The sequence below is a fragment of the Xyrauchen texanus genome, chromosome 33 (assembly GCF_025860055.1).
Source record: "Xyrauchen texanus isolate HMW12.3.18 chromosome 33, RBS_HiC_50CHRs, whole genome shotgun sequence".
NCBI lineage: Eukaryota > Metazoa > Chordata > Actinopteri > Cypriniformes > Catostomidae > Xyrauchen > Xyrauchen texanus.
Genome location: NC_068308.1, coordinates 3,967,964 through 3,990,069, shown reverse-complemented (window position 1 = coordinate 3,990,069; position 22,106 = coordinate 3,967,964). Strand labels below are relative to the sequence as shown.

Genomic DNA, 22,106 nt, shown 5'->3' with positions numbered 1-22,106 from the left:
ATTTAATGGTGTGCAAAGATTTTCAAGGTAATAGCACTCACTAATTAAGTAGCAGAAGGTCTCTCAAGAGCAGCATATCTGTTTTTACACTTAGTGTCCCCAAAAATATACGCTCCCAAATGGATAGGTTACTATTTATTTAACTTTATCTGGAAAAACAAGCCAAACAAAATTAAGAAAATTGTCCTAACCAATAATTACCTCAAAATGGGTTAAATGTTCTTAGTTTTACTCTTTTCAACCAAATCATGAAAACAAACACAAAACAATTATATGAAAATTTTAAGGTTACATTTTTTTTATTGAACGTAAACTTCCTTTTGACATCACTGTAAAAAAATAATAAATAAATAAAACAATTCTGTTAAATTTCTGGTAAAATACTGGCAGCTGAGGTTGCCAGAAATGTATAGAAAAAAATACGATCACCATGTTCTGTCGGTATATTTTACGGTTCACTACATTTTATTTAATACAGTTTTATTAACTTGATATTTAAACTTGACAATAACCTCCTTTAACTATTAAAGTCTGCTTTTCACTTTAAAATATATTGTTAATCACTTTAGTAATCCAAAGGCTGCATGACGATTTAAAGATCAAGAGTGGCCATTCCAGAAGCAATAATTAAAATCTTTGGAAAATATTTTTTTATGTTAGTTTTATTATACGTATATGTGTCAAATTTGTTATTTTATTTAGTTTTACCTAGTCTGCTGTATTGTGTGTTTGCTTTCTATTTTCTATGTTGCAATATACCACACATTGTTACTAATGCAAATACAACTTAAGTAGTGAAACAACAAAAAAACAACAACAACAAATAAACACCTACAAACCAATCACGCTCTGCCTTTCAGCCAATCAGTGGGCGAATTGCATGTTACGTAATTCATATTTATGAGCTAATCCTTCGTCATAGTAGGATTCACCAGATTTATCACCATACGTGTGTGTGTGTGTGTGTGTGTGTGTGTGTGTGTGTGTGTGTGTGTGTGTGTGTGTGTGTGTGTGTGTGTGTGTGTGTGTGTATATCTATGGTATTCACTCCACGTAACTTCTGATTAGTTATTTTTTCCGAAGATGAAGCTACGTCCTGATTACATCGTAATATCATAAGATAAATAAATAGTGTGTTTTGGCACAAACATTACTTCAGAATATGTTTCTGCCCTTCAACGTAAACCGGACAACCCTTTTGTAACGTCATTTCCTTTGTAAACAGGAACTATATGGCTTCTGTCTACAGACGGTCTCTGAAAGGTGCGTTTTAATAGACCTAACATTAAATTAGTCTGTTTTAATTGTCATTAATTTTTAAGTTGTTCGCGGTACACTTTTCCTGCGCCTCGTGTCAATGCAAAGACAATACTGCGAGCGACGCTACAAAATAAGTACTCTACCTTAATTATGAAAGAATTAACTACATCTTTACACAGCGACAGACAGCAGTCTACATTTGCTCTACAGTGGTTTTGATAAAGTTGACGTCTGTTTTGTATATCTTGGCGTAAGAAGCTGATTGTAGAAAATGGTATAAGTGTATAAACGCCATGAGGCGTGGGAGCATTGTACCATAGTTTTTTGTTTTTATTCTTAGAAGTACACAAAAATATCATGGTACATAAGTCTCAGTATGGTATTAACATCTGAGACTTGTATAGTTGCACGGGACATCAAAGTATGTCAAAGCATACGAAGGAATTGGCATGCTACCCATGCCGTGTCCAAAATCATGGTTTTACCTGGGTTACTGCACAGTAACCACACAGTACTGTGCAAAAGTCTTAGGCACATAAGATGTTTCACAAAAAATGTATATCTTTAGCTTCAGCTTTAGTGTTAGAAATAAAAAATATACATTTTAGACTCCCAAACATTACTTTTGCAAATAGAATAGAAGAACAGGGAGCCCTGGAACAGATGTCATGCCCCCACAATGCCCCCACTGAACATTGTGTCAGTCTGAGGGAGACAGAAGCATTTGAGACAGCCTAAATAGAAGAACTGTGACAAATTCTCCAAGAGGCTTGGAACTTCCTACCTACCAACAACCTAGAAAAACTGTGTCCAGGTGTAAGTAGGACAATTGGGGCTGTTGTAAAGGCAAAGGTGGTCACACCAAATATTGATTTAGCTTTTTTATGTTTTATGTTTACTGGACTTTGTCTGATGTTATTTGATACATGAAAACTATTTATGGCATTATTTTTGAAGACATCCTCACTATGCAACATTTTTCACAAGTGCCTAAAACTTTTGCACAGTACTGTAGGTCAAGTCAATGCTATAAAATAAATACAAATGGATAAAACACAACAGAGGTTGGCCGTAATTGCTTTACAATTCAAAATGCAAAGTATTAGAATTGGGAGACAAAAAAAAAAACCATATATGCATTTAAAAAAAATAATGCAAAAAAAGAAAAAAGGCATAACAACATAACCAAACATCAAAAAGTCTCAAAAGCCAGGATAAAATGTAGGCCATTAAGCTGGATTTAAAAATGTCAAAGGAAGCCATAGAGGAGAAATTGATAGCATGAACTGAGTGACCACTGTGTTCTGTTCCTCTACAGCAGCATGGAGGGTTTGAAGTCCTCGAGCAGCACCATGCAGGTGAGTTTTGTGTGTCAGCGCTGCAGTCAGCCACTGAAGCTCGACACATCCTTCAACGTGTTAGACAGAGTGACCATCCATGAGCTCACCGGTACGATTATCAGCACATACAGCATGTTATACTGAAGTTCATTCAACAGGCAGTCCAGTGAGTTTGACTGTCTTTGTCTCATGCAGCTCCAATAGTGACAGTAACAGCCAGTAAACAGGCAGAGGGCAGAGAGAGCAGCAGCATCCCTGAGGTGAGTTGACTACTCATTTTGGTGCTATTTTGGTAAAGTATATTTAATATTTTAATGTTTAATTTAATTTTTTATTTTTTCATTATAATGTAAGTTTTGCAAATGTGTATTTAACTACATGTTGCTATGTAAACAACAAACAATTTTAAGTTAATGAACCTTAAAATACACAAAACAGTTCTTGTTACATTTCAAGCCAGACTTGACTGAAAGTAAATACTTAAAGGGTAGTTCACCCAAAAATGAAAACATTGTTTACTCACCCCTTATATGACTTTCTCTCTTTGTTTTAACACAAAGGGAGGAATTGTGAAAAAATTGTGCTCAGTGATGTCATACAATGGGAGTTTATGGTGACCACCTCTTCAAGCTTCAAATGAACACAAATGTATAATGCAGAAGTCTAATAAATTATTCCATGAGACTCATGATTGCTATGAAAGCATATGATAAGGTTTGGTGAGAAACAAACCGAAATCAAATGTATTATTTTGTGAAAACCAACCTACCTACACTAACCTTTCAATTTGCTTCAGAAGACATTAATTGATCAACTGAAGTCATTTGGATTACTTTTATGCTGCCTAAATATGCCTTTGGACTGTCAAACCGTCAGAAGCCTGATGGCATCTGTTTACTTGCATTGTATGGACATACAGAGCTGAAATCTGCTTACAAAAAGCGTAATTTCGGTTATGCTGAAAATGGAAAGTCATACACATCTGGGATGGCTTAAAGGTGAGTAAATTATGAGAGAATTTTCATTTTTGGGTGAACTAACCCTTTAAAAATCCTAGACCTTCATTGATCTTTAGGCTTACATTGACTCAGTCCATAATCTAGAGACCAGAATATTATGAGGCCCTTTCCCACTGCTGGAACTAATGCCTGTTATAGAAAGATTTTAGGAACCAGCTAGTATTTGTAGTTTCACACAAATGCAACTATAGTTCCTCTTTGTCTGTTTAGAGGGACTGTTTTAACTCCTACTCTGGTGTAGGTAGTGGCAGAGGAACTGTGGGAGGTGCTACAGACTGTGATTGGTCAAATGCATCACGCAATAAAGTGATTTCTGGGTTACTACATTGAATTTTTGCTATGATAATGGCTATAAATGATAATATGGTTCTCAGGAGAGGGTAACAGAGAACTATTATGAACTTAACCGTCAGTGAAATCTAATTACACGAGGAGGAGGATAATATTTGGGTGGCTGTGGCTCAGGTGGTAGAGCGGGTCGGCCACTAATCGCAGGGTTGGTGGTTCGATTCCTGGCCCACACGACTCCACATGCCGAAGTGTCCTTGGCCGGCAGGCTAGCACCTTGCATGGCAGCTTTACCTCCATTGGTGTGTGAATGTGTGTGTGAATGGGTGAATGATTCACAATGTAAAGCGCTTTGAATACCGTTAAGGTTAAAAAGGCGCTATATAAGTGCAGACCATTTATTTACATTCAAATGGCAATGAATTTACACAGAACAAAACCCAAACCCTGCTAAAACGGTTTAACCCTTTAAGCTTGGGTCGGCCCCATGAGAAAATCATATTTATAAATATATTAATAACTACAGTCTTGACCAACACAAAATAGGTATCTTTTTTAAAACTTAGAAGCTGTACTTAACAATGCATGTAGTTATGCATGTCCAAAAGTGCAACAAATCCGAAGTTTTCCGTTTTGATAATTTATTAATAATTTTGCACTGTACATATTATTGTAATCGGTAAAAACATCAAACTGATCAAATAGCCATGTGTAATATGTCATTGGAAAACTCTCAAACAGTAGAATACAACCAGCCTATTGTTTTACTCAGACAAAAATATATAGAGGAATACCTAAGTATATGTCTTTGACATACATGTTACTTATAAACAGTTGTTTATAATAGGCCACATTTTTGCTTATAACTTCATGAAAAATAAACAGAGCATAAAATATCACATACTATTAATTATAAGAGGGGATTTCTGTTGTAATGAGCTCACATAAAATGTTATTGGATGCATATTTGTTTGATTTGTTTTCTTTGTTTGGAGACATTTTTGGACACTAGGATAAATTATATTTGTAATGCTATACAAATATAATGCTATATCTTTTGATTGCCGTATCAACACAACATTTTACTCAGTCATTTGGTAAGCAGTTCACTACAGTATGTTATATTGCTTCATTAAAGCCTTTAATTTAAAAGATTGTGTTCATAAATAGGTTTATAGTGCATTTTCCACCGAGTTTAGCGTGTGCCACGCGGTAAAAAGGAGGAGCGCCTCATCTCATCTCACTGCCACTTTTGGGGCACAGCACCGCTCGGCTCGACCAATTTCTGTAAGACAGGCCTAACACAAAGCCTTCCTCCATCATTGTTGCTGCTGCTATTGTATTAGTCAGAGGGGAACTGGCCCCCACAGTGATCTGGTTTCTCCCAAGGTTATTTTTCTCCATTAATCCACATCTTACGGAGTTTTGTGTTCCTTGCCACAGTCGCCTACAGCTTGCTCACTGGGGTTATTAATACAATTATCATTTAATTATTTTTAAACACTATTAAAAATCGTATTTTATCTAAATTACACAATGATGATTAATCGACTTTATAGACATTACAGTTTTATCGTCTGTTAATGCTGATATTCTGTAAAGCTGCTTTGAAACGATGTGTGTTGTGAAAGGCGCTATACAAATAAACTTGACTTGACTTATTGAAACAACACCAGAAGAAAAACAGTCAACACAATATTACGTCAATACTGGGATTATTTTATTAGGTGTGGCTGCAAGATTAAAAAATCTCTTCTGGAATGTTGTCCGTTTTTTTAAAAGTCTCCTTCCAGAAAGCCCCTCTTGGGGAGCACTTAAACTATATGTCGTAAAGGGGCTTTAGAGACATGGGGGTGTGCTCTTTTGATTTGAGCCAGTAAGGAGCCACCTAGCCAACCACCTGGAACACCCTAGCATTGTGGTGGCAAGTTTTGCACGGGCAAACATACTCACAATATCATGTCTAACAATATAGGTTTAATTACAAAATGAAATCCAATTTGAGTTAGCTAGCAACCAATTAGCTGCAAAAGTGGCCTAAATGTGTGTGTTCTTTTAGGAGACCTTTGTGGAAAGCAAACAGGATGGTGTCGCCCGAAAATACATCCCACCCGCAAGGTATAATGAGCCTGATCTTCTTAATAAATGTGTTTAACATTTCATGGCACAAGTGACTTGCATGTTAATGAGAGGAATGTGAACTGACTGCCGTGACATCACTGTGACAATGTAAATATGTAAAAATTATGAATATACAGTGTTGTATTAATGGTCTGTAGGATGATGTCAACTGAAAGCACCAATAGTTTCACTCTAATTGGAGAAACTTCAGATGGAGGAACTATGGAGAACTTGAGCCGCAGACTGAAGGTATGTACTCATTAATACAGTGCAAAAAAAAACTGTACATAGTTTTACCTTTACATTAAAGGGGCCATGAAGTGCTATTTTTTTTTTATCATTGTATTTTCTTCCCTGAGGTCCAATGATAATGTTATAAAAGTTTATCTTGGACCAAAACAGCCACAATTTATTAATATACAGTATGATCATTTTCCACCCTGTTTTTGGCCCTCTGCCTGAAAAGCTTAGTTTTGACCTTAGCGCCTCCTTAAAACTTCAGTGTGAACAGTCACTGTTCTGACTGATTGGCTAACATCATGCAGGCCCTCAAACTCAATCGGAAGAGAACCTCAAAAAAAAGAGAATGGCTTATATTCAGAGTTGTAACTTGACAGTTTGTTTATTTTATTTTTTAAAGCAACGAGATACACGACTGGTCAAAGTATCTGTGTAGTTCATGTTTATATGCAAAATACAGATATTTCAAATTAATTTAAAGTAGTCCAGATGGGTCCCCTTTGGTGTTATGTTAGGAATAGTTAGCCACACACGGCCTGCTCTCTTAACTTGAACTGCTCACCAATGAGCGGGCCAAATGTGCAATGACGTATGTTGTGGGATGTGTAAATACAAATTAGCAATGTTTCGTGAAGTCACAAACAGACAGATTTCAAAACTAGATGTTTCAGCAGGGTGGTAACTATAAATGCTCTTTTTAGACTGGTGAAGAAGTTTTGAATTTACAGTATGTTTTATAGTACAGTGACCTCTTATGTCTAAATATCAAGGAAAATGTGATTCTCCTTTTCATGACCCCTTAATGTTCTTCATAGGAACACCTCAACTCTAAAATAGGGCACCAACAATTTCTTCCTGAATTGTCATGTACAATTTCAAAGTATCAACTGGCTTTGGCCTGTTTCTAAGCGATGTTTTAGGGACCTAAACTACCCCCCCCTCTTAAAAATGGTAAAGCAGTTTTTTTTCCAACATAACATTGCTTTATAATTAAAATACCATTACAACAAAGCATTGTTTCTGATATGTCTGTGGTCATATGAAGAACCAGTTCTCAGCTCATTTCAAGCTGGACTTAATAACCTGCGGTGTACGGGTGAGTCCATCTGTGCCGATTCAGTGTGGAAGTGAGTTATCTGATTGATTCAGTTCTGTTTGATACATAAATCAGACCGATGACAGGAGGATTAGCCAGTCGGCTTGACTGATTCACTAAAAAGAACCGCACCAATCAAGCGATTCGTTTGCTGTATGTTCGTGTTGGTGTTCAGCCCACAATTAGCAATTACAAGAAAGTTTTGTTTAACTTTCTATTTGTGTTAAGTTCCTAGAAATGAAGTAGTTTGAGGTTTGAAACACTGCAATTTCAGACAAATAGGTTTTCTGTCTACCAAAAAGTACTTTATGTGACTGTAAGTTATGATTGAGTGTCACCTGGAAAGGACACCCAAACATACATACACATTGATCTTTTAAACTCGTAAATGTAACATTTGAAATTAAATTGCAATTCTCAAAATGATGGTATATCACATTTTACAGCCGTTTGTGTTTTGTATAGGTGACAGGTGATCTGTTTGACATCATATCTGGTCAGACAGATGTTGATCATCCATTGTGTGAGGAATGCACTGACACACTGCTAGATCATCTGGACACACAACTCAACATCACTGAGAACGAGTGCCAGAATTACAAGTTAGTCTCTTACATACTCACAACAGTGAACTGGAACTGGTAAAGTAAGTTGAATTACTTTACTGTTAAGTTCATTATTAATGTTTTCCTAACAGAAATGCTTGACATAGTATTTTAAGGCATTACTTTTGTTTGTATTGCACTTTTCACATTGTTTCAAAGCAGATTTACAGATAATCTTGTGTTAAAGGTATAGTTTACCCCAAAATGAAAATGATCTCATAATTGACTCACCCTCATGCATATGTGTATGACTTACTTTCTTCTGGTGAACACAAACAAAGATTTTTAGGAGACATTTTCAGCACTGTAGGTCCATACAATCCTAGTGAATGGTGACCAGAAATCACATAAAGGCCACATATAAGTAATCTTTATCTTCAGAAGCGATAGGATAGGTGTGGGTGAGAAACAGATCAATATAAGTCCTTTGTTTTTGTTTTTTTTACCATAAATCCCTACTTTTACTTTCAATTTCAAAATGTAAAATACTGTGAAAGTGAAAATGGAGATTTATTGTAAAAAAAAACAGTAATTAAATATTAATCTGTTTCTCGCCCACACGTATCATATCGCTTCTGAAGACACTGATTTAACCACTGGAGTCTTATGGATTACGTTTATGCAGCCTTTATGTGCTTTTTGGAGCTTCAAAGTTTTGGTCACCATTCACTTACATTGTGAGGACCTACAGAGCTGAAATATTCTTCTAAAAATCTGTACACATCTCAACACATCTGGGATGGCATGAGGGTGAGTGAATGATGAGAGAATTTTCATTTTTGTGTAAACTATCCCTGTAACATTTAATTTGTAATATGTCATTTGCTGTATCATGTGATTGTATTGGCTGTCAGGAACTGTTTAGAACTGCTTTCTCAGCTGCCAGAGGAAGAGGAAGTCAGTCTGTTAAATGAACTACAACAGCTGAAACACGAGGAAGAATCTCTCATCCAGGAGATGGAGAGCATCGAGGTGCAGCGTGAAGCTGTTGCTAAAGATCTGGTGGAGGGCCGGAGCCACAGCGAACAGCTCAACACTGAAGAACTGCAGTGCGTATCAAAGACAGTACTGATGAAGGGCTTTAAGCATAATTTCATGATCTTTGTCAAGGACATACATTTTAATTATAGGCTCAACAGTTTGTTCAGTGATTCGTTTGCACTGCACATAGTAAAAAAGTAACTTTTTATGTACAATAAATGCTCTGCTTGAGCAGAAGACACAGTTTCTATATTTCTCAAATTGTAGCAAAATGCAAGCAAGTCAAAGGAAATCTGAAATAATTGTACTGCAGATAACAACTCTTTTTAACTTACATATATGTAATTGCTTTTTTCCTGCTGTCCTTCGATTTTATGGGGTGTTTTGCTCTTAAGTTATATTAAACTCTTGAGCTTGGATGATAATTAAATTGCATCATACGAAGGCAAATTATTTATTTAAAAATACTTTATCCATCACTTGCTGACATTTTATTAGGCATCTGTTTAAAAAAACAAACAGCTAATAACCTTTTATAAATGCAATTTAATTAGTCATATTAAAATGCTGAACATGTCAGAGTTTCTTAGATGCATGCTCAGGGAGTGTTACAGTTTATGCATGTGAGTCGATTTAGGAGCTTCAGCTGTTCAATCTGATATGGGCTAAATTAAAATTTTTATGTGAACAACAACTTACCAAAAAAAAAAATCTGATTTGAGCAGAAAATCAGGTTTAAGTCACATTCATCTGTGGTGTGAATGTTGCCTTATACATTTTTGTGTTGACCAATGCGCCCCATTTTGACCACTGACGGTTAAGGGCAGTGGGTGGATTTTTTTAGACGGCCCCTTACCATAGGTGAATACACAACAAACTTCAAGCCTAAAACTTTGTAGAAAAGCGTCTGCTAAATCAGTGATTCTCAACCAGGGGGTCGAGACCCAGTTGGGGTCCTCCGCAAACTTCCAAGGGGGCCTCAAGATGTATTGAAGTTATTTAAATAAGTTATGTTGAAATATGATGACTTCATTTAAATGCTGAAATTAGATAAAATCATGATCTTGTCCTAAAACAAATAAACTGACAGTTCCTGAAATGTTTGGAATCATTAAATTAATTGTGATAAGAATTTTAATCTATTGAAACTTTTAGATTCTGGGGCTTCAGAGTAGAAAAGGTTGACAAGCACTCTGACTAACTTTAAATGTTTATTGTATCTCGTTTGTAATGATCGTTGATTATATTTAGCACAAAATTGACAAGTTATCAATCTTCTTTGTCTTTGATTTTCCTGATTTTAAGTTATGGTTCTTTTAAAGGGGTCATGACATGAGAAACCAAATTTGCCTTGATCTTTTGGTATATAAGAGGTCTTTGTATCATTAAAACGTCCTGCAAGTTTAATATTTTAAGACGTCCTCCCCATTCTAAACGAATCATTTATTTAATCAAGCTCAAAATACAGCTCGTTCTGGATTCATGGTTAGAAGTGACGTGACGGTTAGAAGTGACGTACCAGCGTTTGCATATGACCGCCTCCAGCACAAGATAACTACGCTTTAAGCGCAAGACAACTACGCTCATTTCAGTATCGCCGTGCGCCTCACAAGTGTTCAGTCGATGGACAGCGAGCTCTGACAGAGACTACTTGTGCACAGGAAAATTACGATGCCACACAGATGTGCTGTTCCTGGCTGTGGTCAAACAAAACCTCTGAATAAGCTGCCGAAAGATCCAGACGTCAGGGAAAAATGGATGCAGTTTATTTTTTGCGGACGTCCCAGTCACGGCAGTGTTAACTTAAGCGTTTGTTCTGTACATTTTAAGGATGACTGTTTTGAGAACAAATCTCAATATGATGCTGGCTTTGCCAGAAAACTGTTGCTCAAAGATAAGTCCGTGCCGACTATTCTGGGAACAACGACGACGCAAACTGTAAGTAATCTATTTTAAACTTTAAACTACTTTTTAAAGCACAATTTCATTCATTATGAATAATCACAGTGTTTTTACTTAGTTTACTTGCATATTGTTCTGGCTGGGGCGTCAATAATTGATACATAGGCACTGACGTTAGCCAATCATAACAGTGGGCGTTAACACTGAAGTCTTAAATGGAAAACGCCCCCAAAACAGACTGTTTGAATCAGAGGATGAGAAACAGGGTGGGAAAAGGTCATAAATCACTAGATTTTAAAAGTTTTTCTTAAAAAAAAAATATATTAATACTATAATTGCACCTAAGGGAACATAATAATACAATAAAAAAACCCATGTCATGACCCCTTTAAGTTAATTTTTGTCTTTTTTTTGTCGCAAGCAGTGCTTAGCTGCTTGCTTAGTGCTTAGGGAAAGTTATTTTCAGAGGTAAAAGGGAAATGTTGTTCAAAGGCCGCCATATATATTCTTTAAAACACCTTTACACTCAGAAAGGAAAGATCCTGACAGCTGTCATCAGTTGCTGATTGCAGTCCATAAAGAGAGGCAAACTAAATTACTTTTAAACAAATTCACAGAGGTTCTCAAGGGAGACGCATGGAATTTGTGTTCAAGTAAAGGTAGGATATAGTGTGACAACATGCTCCACTACAAAAGTGTGTACAATGAACTGGTAATAAGAATGGAAATGTTCATAGCTTTTTTGGAGCCAAGATTTTAATGTACTTGGCTTTGCAGCAAATTACTTTCAAAAATAAATCTACCCAGAAAACTAGTTACTCATTTGTAATGTTGTAAGCTAGAACCAGCATGACATTTGGCAAACTTTCAACACACCTTAGTCTTATCGTTTGTTCTACCAAGTGCCAACTGGATTAATAGGATTGTCTTCTGGTGTTTAGAAGTAATAGTATCTATCTTTATCTCACTGTGACTGGGTGACCCAAGTTTCTAAACACCCAAAAGGCATTGTGGATGTGTAGATGTATTCATCATGGTTGTGGAGGTTCAGAATGAGTTGTTTTTGCAGCTTATTTTTTAGATTGGAGTGAAGACTTTGAGTTCTAAAAGTTACAGTATGCTTTCATAGTACAGTGAACTCTTTTATCTAAAGATCAAGGAAGATTTGATTCCCCATGATAGAATCCCTTTAAATACCTTTCCAATTTTGTATTTTCCAAAGTTTTGAGTTTACGGCTATAAGCAAATATGCCTCAATCTCTCTCTCTCTCTCTCGCTCTCTCTCTCTCTCTCTCTCTCTCTCTCTCTCTCTCTCTCTCAGGTATCAGAAGGAGTACTGTGAGTTTAAGCGGCAACAGTTGGAGTTGGATGATGATATTAAGAGTGTGGATAATCAGATGCGTTACTGTCAGATTCAGCTTGACAGACTCAAGAAGACCAACGTTTTCAATGCCACCTTTCACATCTGGTTAGAGTCGACGCTCATTTATTTTAACTTCATTTTAACACTCAAGACCCAGTGCTGATTTCCTCTGCTTAAACTAGGTAGCTGGTGGTTAATGAATAAGATGTAGGTTTTTGTGTTGAAATACCACACACAAAATTGGTGCAATTGTTTGTGAATTCACCCCGAATTGATAACTGGTGTTATCAGTTAGGTTTTGTTTTGACCATTTACGATGTAAGATTATGTATGTTCAACGCAATCAGTGTTTTTTTTTTTTTTTTACCTTCCCCAGGCACAGTGGGCAGTTTGGAACGATAAATAACTTCCGGCTGGGCCGATTACCCAGCGTACCGGTGGAGTGGAATGAGATTAATGCTGCCTGGGGTCAAACTGTGCTTCTACTGCACGCTCTAGCAAACAAAATGGGGCTGTGCTTTCAGAGGTTCTTGGAATTAGTTTTTATTTGTTTTTTAATTATTCACCATTTTATTTGAAAACTATTAATAACAGTGGGCTTTTTTGAATATATAACATGTTTGACAAGTGTGAATTCCAAAGAACCCTTCTCAAATGCTTCATGTCCTCTTTATAGATATCGACTAGTTCCGTATGGAAATCATTCCTATCTGGAATCTCTCACAGATAAGTCTAAGGTGGGTTTAACATCTTTATTTTTTTCAAAGGTAGATTACTGTGAATAAGGTCACTGCAAGTCAGTCAACTCAAAATGATTTCAATGTGAAATAGTTCAAAGGTGCACTAAGCTTTTTTTGTGAATATTACAAGTACTAATTATTGCTGTAGGGATATTCCTTTTTACAGTGGTAAAAACAAAATTCTGTCAAATTACTGGTATTTGGATTTCCCAGTTGGTACTGTTTGTTCTTTTATCACAAAGTGGAAGCCACCCAGACACTTCCTAGAAAACTTTAAAACTCTCCAGTACAATAGAACGCAACAGTCTTGTTCTGGAAGTAAAAGCCTCATTCATTTTTCCAAAGGGGAATTGATTTTTAACGATAACCTTTAAACCTTTAAAAACAGACCTTGTTGTTGGTGTGTATGATTCTGTTGAAGCCATCGGTCCATGACATTTCAACCTAAAATTGTGTTTAACAGTGGAACTTCTGGTATAGAACCACGTTACCCATGATCCTGTAGTGAAACGATCCACCATTCAAAGAATCCAATTTAACAAAGTGCTCCAAACAAGCACTGCAGCAACCTCCCACTCACATGACATATTTTGAAAGACTCAACTGAGTCTGTCTCCTTATGCTGGCAAACTGCTTGTATCTTGCAATAAAAGCTAAATTTATTAATTCTATACTTTTAATCAATGGGCCTCAGTCATGAAACTTTCGGAAATATATGAGTAATTTACGAGTAACATGGACCTTCCCGAAAATGTGTTTACTAGCATAAGCACTGGCCAAACGATATCAACTGAATAACATTTTTCGATGCTTATACTGAATTATGAAATGTAAATTATAGAGCTCATATCAAATAAAAACGTTAGAGGGCATACATTTTTTTCAAGAAAATCAAACACAAACTGCATCTTCCTTCTGCCATTTCACCCTATGCCAAGCACTTCAACACATACTTCTGTTTACAATTGAAGTCAGAAGTTTAAATACACCATATTTTTACAAATATATTTAAACTCAGTTTTTCACTATTCCTGACATTTAATTGTAGAAAACATTCCCAGTCTTAGATCAGTTAGGATTGCTACATTATTTTAAGAATGTGAAATGTCAGAATAATAGTAGAGAGAATGATTTATTTCAGCTTTTATTGTTTTCATCACATTCCCAGTGGGTCAGAAGTTTACATACACTTTGTTTGTATTTGGTAGCATTGCATTTAAATTGTTTAACTTGGGCCAAACATTTTGGGTAGCCTTCCACAAGCTTCTCACAATAAGTTGCTGGAATTTTGGCGCTTTCCTCCAGACAGAACTGGTGTAACAGGGTCAGGTTTGTAGGCCTCCTTGCTCACACACGCCTTTTCAGTTCTGCCCACAAATTCAGATTATGGTCAGGTCTTTGTGATGGGCACTCCAATACTTTGACTTTGTTGACCATAAGCCGTTTTGCCACAACTTTTGAGGTATTCTTGGAGTCATTGCCCATCTGGAAGACCCATTTGCTACTAAGCTTTATCTTAATGGCTGATGTCTTAAAATTTTGCTTCAATATATCCTCATAATTTTCCTTCCTCATGATGCCATCTATTTTGTGAAGTGCACCAGTCCCTCCTGCAGCAAACACGGTTGGGATGGTGTTCTTCGGCTCGCAAGCCTCACCCTTTTTATTTCATACATAACGATGTACATTATGGCCAAAAAGTTCAATTTTTGTTTAATCAGACCACAGGACATTTTTCCAAAAAGTAAGATCTTTGTCCCAGTGTGCACTTGCAAACTGTAGTCTGGCTTTTTATGGCAGATTTGCAGCATTTATAGTGGTTTTGCAGCATCTACCTGTTTCCACCTGAATTTTCACAAGGTCCTTTGCTGTTTCTTTCAAAACAGTTTTCTGAATACTTTTGCTGTTGATCGAACAAATAGATAGTCCCACCCCCAACTCATGCCATTGGTCGAGTCAATGTTATTGTCTCTCTTGAGTTGGGTTACTCAAAACAAAAAGAGGAATTTTCATAGTGCCGCAGAGACACAGTATTTACAGTGTTTCAAGTATTTTAAAATATGCATACTTCAGCTTTAACTCATTTATATTAGTTAAGTTAAATTTTACTCATTCATTTATTAGTTAATGTTTTCATTACTTAATTCAAATTCTATCTAAATGTAGTCATGGCAGTTTGTCTGACAGAACACAAAACTTTTCTAAATGTCTTACACACGATTTACACGTCTTACACGTGGTCAGGAGTAGGGGTAATCTTTGTTCGTTTCAACTAACATTTTGAAAATATGAACACTTCCATTAACCAGAGAATTGACTTCAGAATGTCTTTACAAAAAATTTATACAAAAATTTGTTTTGCTCGTGTTTCATGAATGAGGCCCAGTCACTTTAAATCAACAGTTTATATTTTTTTATTTGATTACATCATTCTCAATGCTTCATGGGATTGTAGTTCATGCCCTCAATAAAGATGTTAAATACACAGTTTGTACCTTTGCATTTCTGTTTGATTTACAACTCTCAAAGACTTTTGAGAGAGGCCAAGATGACTTGTTCACGTGTTCACATTCACATTTGCTGCTGTTTGCTGTTGTAGGAGTTGCCACTGTATTGCTCAGGTGGTCTGCGCTTTTTCTGGGATAATAAATTTGACCACGCTATGGTGGCATTTCTTGACTGCGTCCAGCAGTTTAAAGAGGAGGTGGAGAAGGGTGACACAGGCTTCTGTCTACCATACAGGTGAGAACATAGAGAATAGCTCATTTAAGTAAATCAGGTTTTTGACAAAACAATATGCCACATACTTGTGCTTAAACATGAAAATAAAATATCCGTATCTACTAGTGTTCAAGCAATATGGGCTTTTCAATGGCCGATATCGAGAGGACATAATGTTCGGTTGGACTTTATAGAAAATGACATCTTGACAGCAATGAACACTTCACTGACCATTGCCTGTATCACCTCTTTTTCTTCATTGTTTGTTTGCTCTGGGTTTTCACATAAGCCCCATTTTAAATATAGCAGAGTCATGATATCTAATCCAGCAGTTATGATTATGAAGGCATTTGAGAATATGGCTTTAATTTAGTTTTGTTTTTAGTTTTAAATTTGAACCTTTAATCTGAAAAATGTGTGTATATTGTTTTGATAAAATGATTTAAATCAAGAAAATGTTTAGGAAAATATAACTGTTGTTTAGTTAGCTGTTAATTGTTTTAGGAATATTGACCTTAGTTTTGGTGAAATGTGTAAGATCAGTTGGGAAAACTAAGCTACTGTTTAATAATCCTTTAGCAGACCTACGTGCAAAAATCTTTGGTTAAACCAACAAAGAAAATTTAAATGCAGGCCAGATTTAAAGGAATAGTTAATCCAAAAATTCTCTCATCATTTACTTGCCCTCATGCCATCCCAGACATAAACAAAGATTTTTGGAAGAATATCTCAGCATAAAGAAATATATATATATTGAAATAGCATAAAAGTAGTCCATAAGACTCCAGTGGTTTAATCAATGTCTTCTGAAGCAATCTAATTGATTTTGGGTAAGATCAGACCAAAATACACTGCCTGGCCCACCAAAAAAAGTCGTTGTTTGGATTTAAATAAGCAGATACTCAAGAGTCTATGACTGGATCATTATTGTAGTGATTCATATGTTTCAACTGTTAATCCTAACTGATGCAGTGTGTAGCTTCTCATTTCTTAAACAACCATGTCTGAAGACGTGTCCCGTGGTCGTGGAAAAGATGTTACTGTGTTTCAGAAGGGGCAAATTATTGCCCTTCATCAAGCAAAGAAAACAACTAAGGAGATTGCTGAAATCACTGGAATTGGGTTAAGAACTGTTCAACGCATTATTAAAACCTGGAAGGATAGTGGTGAACCATCAACTTCACAGAAGAAATGTGGTCAGAAAAAAATCTTGAGATCACTAAAACGCTCGGTGAAGTCACATCATAAAAAATCGACAGTAGAACTCACGGCTATGTTTAATAGTGAAAGTAAGAACATTTCCACATGCACAAAGTGACGAGAACTTACAGGATTGGGACTAAACAGCTGTGGGGCCACAAGAAAGCCACTTGTTAGTGAGGCTAATCTGAAAAAACATCTTCAGTTTGCTAGGGAGCATAAAGATTGGATTGTGGAGCAATGGAAAAAGGTCATGTGGTCTGTTGAGTCCAGATTTACTCTATGCCAATGTGATGCACCCGTCATGCATAGTGCCCACTGTACAAGTCTCTGTAGGCAGTGTTATGATCTGAGGTTTCTTCAATTGGTCAGGTCGAGGCTCAGCAAAGTTATGCAGCAATAAAATGAAGTCAGCTGATTACCTGAATGTACTGAATGACCAGGTTATCCCAGTGGATTTTTTCTTCCCTGACGGCACAGGCATATTCCAAGACGACAATTCCAAGATTAATCTGGCTCAAATTGTGAAAGAGTGGTTCAGGGAGCATGAGGAATCATTTTCACACATGAATTGGTCACCACAGAGTACTGACCTTAACCCCATTGAAAGTCTTTGGAGTGGGCTGGAGAAGACTTGTTCAATTCTCCCGTCATCAATACAAGATCTCGGCCAAAAATGAATGCAACTCTGGACGGAAATAAATCTTGTGAGAGTATGCAAATTATTATAATTTTTTCAAGCAGTGTATAACAAATTTTTCATTGTACATCTTGCCATTGTAGTCTCTAGGCGCAATCATGATTTCAAGCTTAATTTAACTTCCTAGTGATTGACGTGTACACTAGCACTAGATGCCGCTATAGGAAGTGTAAAGAAGCTTAAATTCATGATCGCCAAGGAGACTGCTGTCAAGATTTATTGTGAAAAAGTTTTAGTTTGGTCTGTTCTCACTTAAAACTGATTGGATCACTTCAAAGTCCTGATCACCATTCACTTGCATTGTTGCGTTGTATGGACCTAAAGATATTCTTCTAAAAATGTTAATTTGTGTTCAGCAGAAGAAAGAGTCATACACATCTGGGATGGCATGAAGGTAAAATGATAAGAGAATTTTCATTTTTGGGTGAACTGTCCCTTTAAGGATATACTATTAGACTCCAGAGGACATATAAAACTATCTGCCTGCTGGCCGATACTTAGAGAGCCCTGCCATACTGTCTCATGGACTTTACAGATGTGCATAATTGAAGGCCACAAGACAGCATGTCCACATCAAGTGTGCCGATATTTGGCCATTTTGAGGTTGTTATTTTTTTTAACAGTCAGTCCTTGCAAATATATTAGTCTGTCGGCATATGTACCGCTAGCAACTCTACATCACTCATACTTTTATTATAAGAATTGTATTATTTTCCAAGTGTTTTCTCTCCAGCAAAGATATTGTGTTCTATTCTCAGAATGGACGTGGAGAAAGGCAAGATTGAGGACACTGGTGGCAGTGGAGGATCTTACTCCATTAAGACTCAGTTTAACTCAGAGGAGCAGTGGACCAAAGCCCTTAAGTTCATGCTCACCAACCTCAAATGGGGTCTGGCCTGGGTTTCCTCTCAGTTCTACAGCCGCTAGATTTAACTGATCCACCACACCAAGAAACCACATGAAATTGAGTCATGGAGTATTCACTGATGATACAGTATTAGCATAAGTATGGACTTTTTGTTTTGTTTGAACAGCTTCAATCACAATGCAACAGTAAAAGGAATATATTTATCAATTAAACACAAGAGGTCATTTTGAAGGATTTGTTTGTTGTATCTACTTTATGTTGTCGAATTAAAAAGCATTAAAGTCAACTCATAAAGTTCACTCTCATGTGCCATTCATCATGAAATAAACCTGCATCTGTATCTCAGTACACAGAAGCTGTCACACCTGTATAGCTTAGATCGGTGTTGACAAGGTGTTTACACTATCATGAGGAGCATTCCAGGGCTGAAACATCTTCGCAGTTACTTTACCCGCTTTCAGTTGTTAGTTGTGTGAATAAAACAAACCAAAAGGCAGAAAACAATGTGAAAATTTCAATGTTTTTCTCTACAGTAAGTGACTGGTTATATTAGGAAATCTTTCAAGATATTGTCGGTTATTATTAGATTAGCTTTGAATTGGCTCAGTCAACAAAAATGTATTTTGACTTGCCCCTCCTTTTCTAAAAAAAAAAAAAAAAAAAAAGAAAACATCTGGGTTACAGTGAGGCACTTACAATGGAAGTCAATGGGGACAATCCGTAAACATTCAAATATGCACGGTTTCAAAAGTATGTCCACAAGACTTAAACAATATTCATGTTAACATGATTTTAGTGCAATATAATCACTTACTAACTTTTTCTGTGTAAAGTTACAGCCAATGTTGTCATGACAATGTAATGTCAAGAAACCCAAAATGACTGTAAAAAATTATGATTAACAACTTATAATAAAACATGAGTTTTATATGAAGAAACCAGTGCTGTCAGACAGCACACTGGAAGTCATTCCTTAATTAGGGAGCAAGGGAGCATCCTTTAGTTTTCTTATGCAGCCAAGTTCATTCACTTTTAACATCGAGCCAAAAGTTCAGTTTCAGGCTGCAGATGATGTTTGGATCACTCAACGTTTTGGCAGACATGGGACAATGATAATCAGTACATAGATTCACAATTTTTTGTGGAACATTTATTTGAACATGGTTGGCAGTGATTGGATGATGCTGGACACTACTATGAATCAGGATTAATTATGATCATTTCTGATTTGTCTGTAACATCTCAAAAACATGAATAAGCACTCCTGGAAACAAACAAAAAACTATTTTGACTTTTTATTGCTTGGTTTTATTTAAAATTGTCCCGCTGTCCGCATGTGTGGACATACATTTTTAAGAAAAACTTTTTGGTCTAAAAAATAAATATAGGATTTACTGGTTACAAATCAAAAAGGGGAATGGAAAATGCATACAGCAGTCATGCTCAGGTCTTGGGAGGTTAAAACATTTCCAAAATATACTGTAAATGGAATTTCCATTCCCTTTTTGATTTGACCTGTCATATAGAACTGCTCCCCCAATGAATCAATAATAATAATAATAATGGTTATGGACTAAAATCAGCCTTTAAAACACAAAGTTTACACTCTTGAAAGCTTCCCTTTTCAGTTCCAAAATAAAATAACAATAAAAAAAGCTTAGTAAAAGAAACTCAGTTCATAAAATGCAAATTGCTTCTTTGAACTACATTAAAAACATTAACAGATCCAACAGATCATAAACCTAAACAGACCGTTAAACTCGTCCCTCCACTGGATCAGAACCTCAAGAAGCTGTTGAGTGAATTACTCTAGAGGGAACATGTCATTCCAACATGAACATGGTGCTCCGTTAACTTAAAACTTAATAAATAAATAAATGTTCAACACTTTTGGGCTGAAAAACTTAGACTCTCTTTGACAATTTAACATCCTCTGGAAGACTGGACCTCATCTCAAATTATATACCACAAACTTGCAGTTTAGATTTTCCTTTCAGCATTGCTCTTAACTTGCCCCATTTTGGGCCAAGTTGGGACAAAATATTTCTTTTTGGCACCCTATCCTTAAATTTACATTGATAGATTGTGTATAGTAAGAACATTGCATGTGTGTGCATCAGTTGGAGGTGCTGCTTGTGTGAGAGCTAGATGTTGAGGGTGCGAGTGGTGCGAGAGGTGGTGGCGTGCTGGCAGATTTCCAAATGTGGGGCATCTGATAGGGGTCACTGGCAAGCTGGTGTACATAAATATGGTCCTCTTTTCAGTAGGCTAGACAACGCCATATGAATGCCTAGCAACGACACAGGACAAAGATCCACACTATAACAATGAGAGAGCACAAACAAATACTGTCTGGAATGTAGACCTTCTCACCTTGGCTTCTAGAGATATGACAGTTATGGCAGGAAACTGAACATCTGTGGCTTTGAGGATAGTCTTCTCCTGGAGAATGTCTTGCTGGGATTGGTTGTCCAAACGGCTAGTGATGAAACATACGATACTGTAACTTAATACTTGATAGAGACAACAGTATGAAGACCTTTCATGTGTATTTAATTACCTTCCATAAAGTCTCTGTTAGAAGATCACCCCTACAGACCACACATCAACTTTATTTGAGATTTTTGGTGTCTCCTTCCCAACTACAAAGCATTCTGGAGGCAGGTACCAAATACAAACAAACAAAAATATTATAGGCTGTTGAGAAACACACTGAAATCAGTTATACATACGGGGGTGTCTTTGTATCAATTTACCAGTAGGTTCCTGCTCCTTGTTACATTAGCACCATGCCATCAACAGAGTTATAACTGTCATCATCCATGATCTTTGACAAGCTGAAGTTGCTGAGTTACAGAACTAGGATTTTTCTTAAGTACAGTGACCCCCTAACATGGGAATTTTATGAATGTTGGTGTGCACACTTAGATTTTCCTGTTGTTTATGTGATAAGTTTGGATATTAAGCTCACAAGATACAGGCCAATTAGTCATTATGAGCCACACCCAAAAACGGATATCTGCTAAAACGATAAATAACATTTAGATAACTTTTTGTTATCCAGAGTTCTTAGAAAAAAATGTGAATTGTCTTATTATGGAGCCACCTTATGGCTGAATATCACAAAATTTGAAACACAGCTGTGGCCAAACATTTTGGTACCCTTGGAAAATATGAGCAAGAAGGCTGTGAAAAAAAACTGCATTGTTTATCCATTTGATCTTTCATTTAAAAAAAAAAATCATAAAAATCTAACCTTTAATAGAAGTGAACTGGGAAATATCTCATTATTAAATAAATATTTGTCTCCAAAATGCATTGGCCATAATTATTGGCACCCTTTTATTCAATACTTTTTGCAATCTCCCTTTGCCAAGATAACAGCTCTGAGTCTTCTCTTATAATGCCTAATGAGGTTGGATAACACCTGGCAAAGGATCTGAGACCATTGGTGTCCAAAAGGATTACATTTACATTTATGCATTTGGCAGACGCTTTTATCCAAAGCGACTTACAGTGCAATTATTACAGGGACAATCCCTCCGGAGCAACCTGGAGTTAAGTGTCTTGCTCAAGGACACAATGGTGGTGGCCGTGTGGTTAGAACCTGTGACCTTCTGATTAACAGCCCTGTGCATTAGCCACTACACCACCACCACTCT

At 36.5% G+C, this 22,106-nt stretch overlaps 1 protein-coding gene across 2 annotated transcripts; it reads left to right on the top strand.

Annotated features, from left to right (window-relative positions):
- Positions 1-1,116: 1,116 nt before the first annotated feature.
- becn1 (beclin 1, autophagy related) lies at positions 1,117-18,953 on the top strand. 2 transcript variants are annotated; one of them, XM_052102396.1, is made up of 12 exons: positions 1,117-1,263; positions 2,579-2,709; positions 2,796-2,860; positions 5,967-6,025; positions 6,187-6,277; positions 7,830-7,966; positions 8,824-9,018; positions 12,174-12,320; positions 12,592-12,741; positions 12,892-12,952; positions 15,555-15,697; positions 18,335-18,952. In XM_052102396.1, the coding sequence occupies exons 2-12, from the start codon at positions 2,583-2,585 to the stop codon at positions 18,501-18,503; spliced, it is 1,344 nt and encodes a 447-aa protein (XP_051958356.1). In that variant the 5' UTR covers positions 1,117-1,263; positions 2,579-2,582; the 3' UTR covers positions 18,504-18,952. The 2 variants fall into 2 exon arrangements, with proteins under 2 accessions (XP_051958356.1, XP_051958357.1); XM_052102397.1 differs by having other exon boundaries at positions 1,152-1,263; positions 2,582-2,709; positions 18,335-18,953.
- The last annotated feature ends 3,153 nt before the right edge of the window (positions 18,954-22,106 follow it).